General features: G+C 32.5%; 1 protein-coding gene, 1 long non-coding RNA gene and 1 pseudogene across 2 annotated transcripts; all 3 read right to left on the bottom strand.

The window, feature by feature from the left end:
• Positions 1 to 2,870: 2,870 nt before the first annotated feature.
• Positions 2,871 to 4,167, bottom strand: LOC104793338 (late embryogenesis abundant protein At1g64065-like; annotated as a pseudogene).
• Positions 4,168 to 4,547: 380 nt separating this feature from the next.
• LOC104793337 (uncharacterized) lies at positions 4,548 to 6,745 on the bottom strand. The gene has a single exon (XM_010519679.2). The coding sequence runs from the start codon at positions 6,592 to 6,594 to the stop codon at positions 4,717 to 4,719; it is 1,878 nt and encodes a 625-aa protein (XP_010517981.1). The 5' UTR covers positions 6,595 to 6,745; the 3' UTR covers positions 4,548 to 4,716.
• A 3,911-nt stretch (positions 6,746 to 10,656) lies between these two features.
• Positions 10,657 to 11,291, bottom strand: LOC147943028 (uncharacterized). The gene is made up of 2 exons (XR_015560286.1): positions 11,219 to 11,291; positions 10,657 to 10,961 (listed from the first exon to the last, which is right to left on the bottom strand). It is a non-coding gene; the product is annotated as an uncharacterized LOC147943028 (long non-coding RNA).
• Positions 11,292 to 12,351: the final 1,060 nt, after the last annotated feature.

The following is a 12,351-nucleotide window of genomic DNA, read 5'->3' as shown; positions in this document are numbered from 1 at the left end:
ATTTTTTATATTTTAAAATTTTTAAGAGTGAAAATATTAATATTATTTAAATATTTAATAGACTTAAATATATTATAATATTTTAAACTTTCGACAGAGTTCAAATATTTATAATAATTTAAACATTCTATAAAAATTTAAATATCTATAATCTCTTAAACTTTTTTTAAAAACGTAAATATATTATAATATGTTTACTTTTTAAAAGTTTAAATATGCTCAAATATAGATGGATACCTGATAAATCAAACTTCCTGCTCATTTGTACTCAAAACATATTAGTTATATATTTATAATCATTATGAACTATATTCCAAAATATTTAGTCGATGTGGGATATAAAATACACATTTTCTGTAAATTAGTTTACAACTTTACATATATATAATTCCTGCGGTTTTTATTTTTTCTATCTATACTAATCATAATTAATTACTATAATTTCATTAAGGAAATATTAAAAAATCTAAACTAAATGATGATTTGTTTTTATTTAATTGTATTAAGTTGATTTGTTGTTTCCGTAAATATCTCACAATATAAAAGCAAATCAAATAAGTTTACATATATATACAATTTCGTATTTAATCTATTGATTATTTTGGAAACAACAAAGTCACAATTGATAAGTATTAAAGATTTCTCATTATTATTAATATCCGTAATAATTATAGGGAGAAAGTATGGTAATAGTTAATATTTGATATTACTGAAACTATTAAATACTCTGATACCAGTTTCCTTATTTATATGGATTATACCTCTATTTGGTTGTGTGTTTAACTATTCTTGAATCAAATAATATACAGGATCCGAAAATTATTAATCTGGAGAACAAACATATCCGCAAATTTTTTTTTTCTATTTTTGGGTCAGAGAGGATCCGCGTCCCGACCCAATTAGTTTTAAGTGATCGACCCAAGGGTATAATGGTCATTTAGATAAATTGAAACTATATGTTAATTTAATTAAATTAAGTGATTCTCTAATCATTTTTAACGAAAAACCTACCAAAACAAAGTCATGATCTAATTTAAATCTAGTGAGTATTTTAGCTTTAATAGAATAGATAAAAAATAGTACCTAGATATATTAGTATATTTACATGCATGTGAGAAAATTGTACATGTATATTTACATGTATCGAGGTTTAGTTTGGCTCTTATGAAAGAGTATAAACATATCACATATGATATTCTAATATCAAGTTTTATGATAAAGGAAACTAAGTTATCCAATATGCACTTATAAATATTAACATATTTATAAGCTAAATGAAAAATTAGTCACGCAAAAAGGCGTATATGACAACCTAAAGAGTGTATCATTTACACCACAAACTAGGGCTGGGCAAAATAACCGATAACCAAATAACCGACCGAAACCGAACCGAAAAAAACTAAACCGAACCGAACCGAAATTCTTCAAATACCCGAATGGTTAGTAAAAATCTATATCCAAACTAACCGAAACCGAACCGAACCGAACCGACAATTAAATGGTTAACCGAAATATCCGAAAACCTAGAAGATATCAAATATTATATACTTAATATTATGCAAAACTATAAAATAAACTTAAAATATAAATTATTTCTAGATTCAAAACAATTAAATATTTTAAATAATCAATATATGTAAATGTTATTATTTTGAATTTACAAAGTTAAATACTATTTTGTAAAATTGAATCAATATTTTTCCCTTTTTTGTATTTTTGTTATTGTATATTTGGTTAATTTTGGTTATATTCGGTTAGTTTTGGTTATATTTGGTTTATTTGGTTAATGTTAATATAATTTATGTTAGTTATGGTTATTTATTTAAATAACCAAACCGAAACCAAACCGAAAGAAACCGAACCGAACTAAACCGAAATTTCATAAATATCCAAATGGTTACTATATTACTATATCCAAAATAACCGAAACCGAATACAACCGAACCGAAACCGAATGGTTAACCGAATGCCCAGGCCTACCACAAACGTTGAATCACCTCATCCTTCAGATTAAGATGCACTAGACAATTCAAATTCACTGTTCTCTTGTTCAAAGCATTTAAGTGTACTTCACCTATAAATATGGAAAATGCATAGTACATAATCATAAATTAGTTAGCGAAATGACCTAATTTCTAGTCATATGCACAAATATGACATTATTCCAATATTCATATTTGCAGCAAGGAGGACATAATAATAAATTATTCCAATATTCACCTATAAATATGACATTATTTGCAGGAAGGAGGAATTACCTATTTTGTCGTTTTCATGAATTATCACTGAACCTGCAGAAAACGACGACAACACGCAAACAACTGAGCAAATCGGAGAGGATTATTTTGACCTACTTAAGGTACATAACATGAAATCTCTTATACAATGGCTTTCACTTTTATAAAAACTAAGACCATATCAAACCATTTACAATTCGGTTTGGTACAGTTTGGTTTTATAAAACCGTATAAAAACCATATGCTAAAATGTAAATCAATATTATTATTATTTGTTTCAGTCATAGCATCAAATATGCTTGCCTTGCGTCTAAGGAGTATATATGATAAGAAGCATGAAGTAAATTAAACAAGTGACGACAAAGCTGATGATGTTTCTTACGCTAACAAATACTAACCATATTGAATTATTATTCTAAAGCGACACTTTTTATCTGATGATAAGAGATAAAGAAAGTGACAAAAAGAGGAAGATAAGAATTAAAGATTGGAATCTCTTGTTGTAAAATCGAAACTTGACATTTCAGAACTACAGATTTGTAGCATCTCAATTTATTTTTTTTATTATCTACCACCATGGAAAATGTATAGGACATAATCATAAATCTGAGGTTTAGTTTCGCTCTTATGAAAAAGTATAAACATATCACGTATGATATTTTAATATCAAGTTTTATGATAAAATAAACTAAGTTATACAATATTCACTTATAAATACGCTAATATGTATAAGCTAAAATAAAAAGTTAGTTACCCAAAAAGGCCTATGGAACAAACTAAAGTCTATCATTTACACCACAAACGATGAATCACCTCATCGTTCAGATTAAGATGCATTAGACAATTCAAACTCACTGTTCTCTTGTTTAAAGACTTTAAGTGTACTTCACCTCTCAGTTTAGCTCTGGTGTTAAGGATTATTAGCCTTCTCTCAATATCATTCTTCAACCAAACAGGTGATCTTTGATTCCCTTTGTAACCCACTTCTGTCCTAACCTCTGTTCTTATGGCACCAAAAGAAGCCACTCGTTGTCCACTAATCCTCATTTCACCAACAACTTGGCCGTTGTAAAAGATATCTCCTTTACTAGTGGGAAACTCAAAGAACCCGAGATTAGGATTCTCAATTCTGATTTCCATAGCCAGTGTTGAGTTGAAGTAAAGCGATGATGATGTATCCTTGTTGTAGCTGAGGCTTCTTACAGCAACAGATGTCAAGCTTGCTTTCAGTGGCTTGGCTATGAAAAACAAACCGATGATGATGAAGATGAAGAGCAGAATGCAAAGCCCAGCAAGGGTGAAAATGATGATTTTACCGGTGATGTCACTCTATTTCCGGTGATGTCACTCTGTTTCGGTTGGTAAATTCTGCGAGCTTCATCAACATCTTTGCTCCTCCTTCCATATGTAGTTTCAGCATAGTGTGACACTGTTTCCTCAGAGATGGTCATGACTCATAAAAACTTGGTTTTGTCTAGAGGAAATTAGATTATAACAAGAAGATATATATATTACTGAATCAATCAGCAAAGCCAAACCAGACAAAAGAAATGGCTGAATATGTGGAAAGTAGAAAGTATCAATCGGTTCTTGATCAGCATGACATTAAAAGGTTATGTGTGGTTTGGAAAGCTCTTCAAAGAACCTTTTTTTTTTCTTTGTTTCTCCTTAAAGAATAAGATTTTTGCCCAAGACCTTAAGCAAAGGAAATGTATCACGAAGAGTTTTAAGTATGAAACTCTTATTAAAAGATACTGAAACAACAATGTCCTTTTAAGAAACCAAAAGACAAGAATATAGCAATCCCCATATTCGTGTGAGAATCCTTCTCCTGTACTTTAAGAGCTGAGGAACCAAAATATTCAAGATTTACCGAAAGATTGTATAGAGTTATATATTCTCAAAGACTTGGCTTTTTACCGAACCTGAAGCAAAGAAGTATCAGGAAAAGAAAAGTATCAACCTTTCATTAAAAGATATTGAAACAACAACGTCCGTTCAATAGAAGAAACCAAAAGAAAAGAATATAGTGATCCCAATAATCGTGTGATTCGTTCTACTTTAGTTTGAGAACTGAGCAACAGACATTTCAGTGTTAAGACTGTATAGAGTTTTACACATTCATTCACAAAGACTTAACCTCTTTTTAAACATTGAACAAAGGAAAGGTATCAGGAAAAGTGTCCTCCTATAGAAAAAAACCAAAAACACGAGAACATAACGAATTAACAATCATGATAGCCGTGTGGATCCTTCTCCTGTACTTTGAGAAGCTTGGCAACAGAAAGTTCAATGCTTTACCAAAATGAGTTTCAAGAAATCTTGATGTGCTCATAAGAAAAAATGCAGTTTATAGTGGAAAATTTAAAGACAACTCAACAAGTGAAACACAAATACAGAAGGAAATTTCCTTCAGCTACCTGCTAGCGTGGATCTACTTACAAAGAAACCGATGCTATATATCTATTCGTCTAGGAAGTTAATTCTTGTAGCATGCCATCCAATTTGAATCCTCAGAACAAATCAGACCTCCACCATCAGTGCTTATTGACTCCGCAGCAGAGCATGGAAGCAGTTCCCTTCCTTTTCCTGGAGGAGCAGAACTTTCTTTGTAATTTTGCATAACGAATTCAGTATCTGTAATCTGTTGGGATTTCACTTCAGGCATGTGGCTATTAAGTTTCTCTACTCCCACATGTGTCCTTGACACTTTATCCAGTGTAACATGTGGATGACAACAACTCCTGTCAACTAAAGCTCTCTGAAACTGTGAGAGATCAATGGAATCAGAAGATGTGGCCAAAGACTCAAAGTTGAAACTTGAACAGCTCGGGTCCTGCGATGAAGCCTGGATCCTTGGTGACAAATCGGTTGACTGAAACGTCATTGTCAGTGATTCCAAATCTGAACCAACATCATGTGTCTTTTGGATTTCAGCTTGGGAACACGAGAGTCCAAAATAATTGTCAAAGCTTGAGCTGGATTCTGGTGTTTGAATTACATTCTCGCTTCCTAGCGTATCAACAGATAAGGGAGACAGTTTGTCTCCTTTCAAATGCTCAGAAGGATCCAGCTCACATGTAGGGGTACTGTCGAATGCTGAAGCTTCACCATCACAGGATGAGAGGTGCATAAACCTTCTGAACCGAAAAAGCTCATTAGGAGAAAGCGAAGAACTGATCCTTCTCGTAGTCTCTTTACATATATCCATGGGTGAAAGACTTCTGCCGCTGCTAATGTTGCATAAATAATCCGGAGAAGCACTACGATCTGATAATGGCGAAGGAGTCTCATGGCCAACACAGTCAACGATTTGAGGAAACTGAGAGAAGCCATCTTCATATAATTCCTTCTCATGTTCTTTCTCCTCATCACAAGGAGATAAAAGCCAGTGCACTGACGCATCCGCAGGCAAAGGCATCATAGATGTGTTATCGCAACTTCCATCATTACCAAAATCTCCCTCATTAAATTCATCAGAATCATTCAGTATCTTGCCCTTACCAACCTCAAAACCATTTTCACCGACAGTGAGTAACCCTTTAGGCTTGCACTTCCTCTTATCACTAACACCTGAGAGTAAATGGCCAGCAGCATAACAAGCTTGTGATTGAGTTGATGCAGAAAAATTCATAGACGATCCACACTGTATCTCTGGAGACACCGAAGCTTGAGCAGGTGGTGTCCTGTCTTGATTACTACTACTGTTGCTACTTAATCTACCACCATCATCTGTAGCTTCACCCTTGCTTCTATATGTTAAATCAGATCCAGTTCCTAACTTAGACAAAGGAGTACTCTGAGCAATACTGTCATCTACTCTAATCGTAGTTTGGCTATCTCTAAGCTGCTTAACCTCTCTAGAAACAGAAGATTGTTTCTTCAAAACTGAAGCTTTATCAGGCTTCATGGTAACTTTACAAGTTGGTCTCTTTCCAGACACAGGATTGGTCTTACATCTCTGAGACTTATGCAAATTGGGTTTCTCAGTAAGAGTTGATTTCAACTTAATCTCCTCCGTAGACCTTGGTTTCTTTCTAATTAAGGGTTTACTCACAACGGGAGCAGATTTGGGGGTTTTAGCCACTGATTTCAATGGTCGACGAGGAACAACTCCCAACGAAGAAGAAGATGAAGAAGACGATGAGAAAGAATGAGAAAGCAAGAACCTGTGACTACCGTTGGATGCTTCACTCGCATTGCTGCTTCCACAGCTTCTTGTACTCAAACCTCTCAAAGGGTTCACTGGAAATCTCTCACTTTTCACGTTCCTCTCCTTTTTCTCCGGCGGCTGCGACTGAGAATTAGAAAGTTTCTTCTTCGTTTGCGCATTTGAAGAAGACGTTACTCGATTCATCTTGCGGACATTCGATTAAAACCCCTAAGTAAGTATCTCTTCTTTCTTCGTGTCTCACTTTCAAAGTTTCCGATCTACTTGATCTGATTATTTCAGAATGATTGTTTTTTCTTTTGGGCGTAGAGAGACAAAAAAAAAAAAAAAAAAAAAAAAAAAATCGAAACTTTGACGGAGGCTTTGCTTTTGTCTTTTTGTTTAATTACTGAAATAACCCTCAACTTTACGTATTGGGCTTTTACAATAGTGAGGGTAATAATGTTATTACGTTAAAGATAACACTTTTTCCGATGATTGGGTTTAACGGCTCAATTCGCCACCGTGTTGTTCCTCAGTAGTGGTGGAGAGAGATGGGAAGAAGAGCGATCGAAGGGGTTTTACTTGACGAATCTGTGCTGTTCAGTCCCGAGAGTGATAATTCGTCGCCGAGACTGCGTGGTTCAGTCTAGGCATGACCAAAATTAAACCGTAACCGTATTTCGGACCATAACCAGACCGTATCCGAACTGTAACCAAACCGTAACCGTATAAATGGTTTAAAACCGTAACCGTTAACCATAAATATATGATTAAATTATATTAACCATAACTGTTAATTAACCGTAACCATATCAAAACCGTTAGTTAACCGCATAGTTAAACCGTAATTTGTTAACCGTAACCGTTTCAAAAACATAATAAATTAGAATAACAATTATTTATTTAATATGAATCATATGATATAAAGAAATATGAGTACACTAAAAGAACATATTAATTATAAATAAATAATATCAGTTGTATTATATCATCAAATAATATCAACCGTATTATATTATTAAATAACCGTAATCGTATATAACCGTATTTAACCATAATTATTTAACCATTTATTTAACAGTTATGGTTTAAGTTAAACAAAATTTCTAACCGTAACCGGTGGTTAATTAACTTTAACAGTGATAACCGTAACCGTGGTCATGCCTAGTTCAGTCCCGTCTCTTCTCATGCTGCTTCGTTACTCCATGATCCGAACGGTATTATTTAACAGTTATTGATTGATTGATCCGAACATTTTTCCTATTTATCTCTGGTACCATCACATAATAGTCTTTTTTTTTAATGATCGATCAAATAGATATGTGTTATCAAATTGTCATCTACATAGGCCGGTCTCAACCGTATTAGTTGGTGAAGAGATTATAAACTCTAGGAATTAATCTTTTCAGTTCATTTTGATCATCCACAAGGAGTCAGGACCCATATGGAAGCGAGAGATCACTGAAGTGAATAAAACGGTTATACTGGCGAGTGGCGAGTGTAGGATGTATCTTCTCAACTGGTGAAAGAATATCGGTAACAGTACTATCACCTGCAGGCTGCAAGAAAATTGTTAGAGGGTAAAATGTACATTGAAACGATGGTAGCAGTAAGATGTAACGTCACAAACAAAAAAACAACGGCGGCAAGTTAATGACAATAGCCACTTATGGTGCGGAATGGTTACTGATTGCTTCTGAGTTCTGACCGTACAAATACCAAAAATATATAATCAAAACCTCCAAATAAAGTGTTGCAGAAAACAGTTACATGAGCAAATTGAACTTTGTAATTTTTCGCCCATATATACATTACATGAGTATTTAACTAAGTAACATACTTTGTAGTTCTGACTCAACATTTAACAAATCTCCAACTGAAACATACATTACAGCCATCTAATCCCCAAAATCCACATAAGTGGTCTGAAACTCTACATTAATAAACCCAACATATTCATTAATGGAACAAATTCTAAAATATAGATATTTAAAAAAACATGGTTTTGTATCTTTGTTTTGAGACTGGGGAGAAAGATACAGATATATCCAAGCATCTACCAAATCCATGATTACTTGCCCATCAACCCATAGATTTCGTTAACTCTAGAAATGGTAACAAGCGAAATGTGTTTTTTTTTTTAATAAACAAGATCCATCTTTTCCTGTCTGACAACATTAATGAAATTAACAGAATTGCTTTTGACATGTACTAATGTGGAAAACAAAATACTAAGAGACAAGAACAAACGGCTAATGATAAGGATAAAGCAGTGGTAACTGGTAAGAATGTTGAATATAGGAGTCGTTGACGTGTCAAGCTAATGATAAGGATAAAGCAGTCGGCTAATGATAAGGATAAAGCAGTCGGCTAATGATAAGGATAAAGCAGTGGTAATTAGTATATATCAACGAAGTCTCACATAAAGGAAGAATCATAAACATTGTAGATGAAAAAGCCTTGGTAAGCAAACGTTCAAGCCTTTCTCCACATGCACCGGGAATGAAACCAACCACAGATTTAAAAGAGACGTTATGAAATTTCACCTCTTTTTTTCCTATCCATTGACCAATGCCTGTTCATAACAGCATGTTGCTGAAGATAAATGTCTAAAATAACCATCATACGTTTACTCAATCAAAGAAGAAATGTTACGAGTGAATGGAAATTGCAAATCAGGGATTCTAAAACAGAACTGAAAATGATCATACAAAGTTACAAACGAATTAAATAACTCAAGAACCAACTGATTTATTAAACAGTGGCTATTTTTTACAGTCAACTAAACACAGTTTTTTGTAACAGAACTCACTTGGTAGAAGAGGAAGAGACAAAACAAGACATCTCAAGAGAATAAGCGAGAGAGAAGTGCACAAAACTAAATAAGATGTAAGTTGAGCAAGTTCCAAATATAAAGGTATGAAAAGAGGTAATTGAACAGGTTTTTACGAAGAGAAGCGTTGATTCCGCAGGGCAAAACAAAAAGAAACGACGATTTGGGGAAGGGAAGCAAAGAGGTGCCTTTTCATTTATTTAATAAATTAAATAATTAATAATATTATCTTAAATCGTAACCGTTGGATGAGAAACTAAAATAATCTTAATCGTTGGATTAAGAAAAAAACATCAGCGGTCCTTCAAAAACGAGTTTGCTATTATATATAGATAGTTCAGTGAAAGTATAAAATTATTGTTCTTTCGAGTACTTGTTATGAACTTGGGTTTGGAAGTTGTTGTGTATTGTTTATATCCTTATTTTTTCATGTTTTCAGGGACATTTGTTACCGTTTGATGTGTTGCTGACAACCTATGACATTGCACTGGTGGATTAGGATTTTCTTTCTCAAATTCCTTGGCAGTATGCTATAATTAATTGACGAAGCTCAAAGACTCAAGAATCCCAACAGCGTATGCTTCGCTTCATTTATTTCTAACTATGCAATCCATTGACTTGTGCACTGAATGATAGATAAATATTTGCTCGTTATCATATTGTTTTATTGTACCATGATAGATTAGACACCCTCTATAGGCTAACAATTTTATTTATCATTTGAAGTCTAATAGCAAATTTGTTATGAGTGCAAGTTGTCCGTGCTATAATTACTTAACCTTAATTAATCTAATAGCAAAGAACCATTTATGTTACTTAAACACTAATCAAATGTAAGACCTGCTTCATTTATTTGTGATTGTGTTATATATGTTTCAAACAACTTATTTTTTTGGTTCTCTTTTCTTTTTAATTAACCTATAATATCTCTTAATTAGTAGCGTAAAGCTATATCTTAAAGGTTTGTAAATTCTAGCTAATTTGTGCCAAAGCTCCTTTATGTCTATTATTAAGAGGGGGTTATTGGTTCTATGATATTAATGGATTTGGAAATCCAAACAAAAATTATGTGTTATTCAATCATTAGTTTTAAAATACTTATTAAAATTATGTGTTATTGGTTTGTTTTGAAAAACTAAAGTATTGAAAATCAAGCTTGTTTTGATAAAAACACTAATAATAAGTATTGAATACTGACATAGTGTACAAGGAAACCTGATAAGCATACGATAATTTACTTGTATATACACAAAAAAAATAATATTGTTTAAAACAACACAAGAAATAAGGAAATGTCAAAAGTGAATAAAAAATACGTAAACATTGATTCCCAATATTAGTGTTTCAAAGTAACAAAGCATAGCTAGACTCTAAATTTTTTTAAGTTATTGGTGGCCTAAAGCAGTGTGGCGGATCCAGGAACAAAACTAAAATGGGGCACAAAATCATATTTAATTAGAGAAAAAATGTTAGCAATAAAAACATGGTAAAGTATAAAAATTTGAAAAAAAAACTGTTAATTGATGGATATTGAACACTTGACCTTACGTATAGAATGGGACTATGGGGCACTCCAACCAAATAGGCTAACAAACTATTAATGCTAGCTCATCACTTAAAGGAGTTTTAGAAGTGTGTATGGGGCACGTGCCCCACCTAGTATACACATAGATCCGCCTCTAGCCTAAAGCGAACGCTTCATTCACCTTGTGGGAGGACCGGTCCTGGCAACAACTCTCTGATTTTGCAGAAAACAAACAATTATGCAGTAACTAAACAATATTGTATACTCATATCATGGAGTTGGATACAGTAACTAAACAATATTGTATACTCATATCATGGAGTTGGATACAACATAAATGAGTCTGATTCAAAAGAATCTGTGGCAAATTTTTACGGATTCCGATTTAAGCCATAAAACAAGACGCAACAAACAAAAAAAAACCGAGAAAACCGTGTGATAAATAGTATTAACAGTGAATAGCGACTTACCTCGTCAAAGAAAAGCTGATCGATGATCGGAGTTGGGAGAGAGCTGAGAGAAACAAAGAAGCTGATCGCTCTTTGTTGGTCCTTTTATTTCAAGGCCCACCAATATTATTAATCATAAATATTTTCTCCTGATTAATCTATGCAAGTAAAACACTTAAAAATCATAAACAAAAATTATTTAAGCAAATTATTTAAAGTTTATATACTATATTGAATAAAGTGACATTTTACCTTTAATTAATAATTAAAAGTTCAGAAAATGCCAGAGGAAGGTGATATATATTATATGTCAATAATTTTGCGTTGTACAAATGATGTCCAACTATGAAATTAACGGTAGTTGTTTAAATTTTGACAAAGTATTCAGTCAACAAATAGCTGTTATTTTTTTACGTTATTATGCGTTAGTTGACTTGATATATTGTGGTGAAAATTATAGATAATTGATGATAGTTATAAAATACTAGTATTTTGTAAAAACTTTAAATTATTATTAAGGTAAAACAATATTCCAAATACATAATTGAAAATTATAAAAATCAATTTTTTTAAGAATCAAGCATGATCAAAAGAATCATAAATCAATTTTGTTTTATCATATTTAATTAAACGCCACCATTTATGTTTTCATGTTTTATTTTATTTCACAACTAATTATTTCTTTATTTTCCGGTATACACTCGTCATCTTTTGCATTTATTCTGTTTTCACATATTTAATAATATATTGATTATGAAGACATATCACAACTATTTTTCATCTTCCAATGCTTCTTTTCTTATCGGTTGAATGATCGTTACATTTTTACTCTTTTATGGATTTCCCCCCTTCTTAATTAGACAAGAATAGTCAAATGTCGGTTGTTTAATTAGTTTTGGAATCAAGAAAGAACTACCACCTTTGGTTATATAGCTCAATATACTCAAATTCTTGGGTTACCAGTAAAGGATTCGCTAGTGTGGTAGAGAAAAGTTATAATACTAGTTAATCCATACTAGTTAGTTTGAGCCATCAGAACTGTGGTAATCCAATGATTGATAGTATTTAATACATTTTTAATGTTATATCGATTTGGTATATATATAACATGGGTTCTTTTAATTATCAAACATTATATGGGTTTTTTTTATCTT

This window comes from Camelina sativa, chromosome 6 (assembly GCF_030686135.1).
Source record: "Camelina sativa cultivar CO46 ecotype springtype chromosome 6, ASM3068613v1".
Classification (NCBI taxonomy): domain Eukaryota; kingdom Viridiplantae; phylum Streptophyta; class Magnoliopsida; order Brassicales; family Brassicaceae; genus Camelina; species Camelina sativa.
Note: the sequence above shows the minus strand (reverse complement) of the source record. Positions and strands in the feature narration are given on the sequence as shown.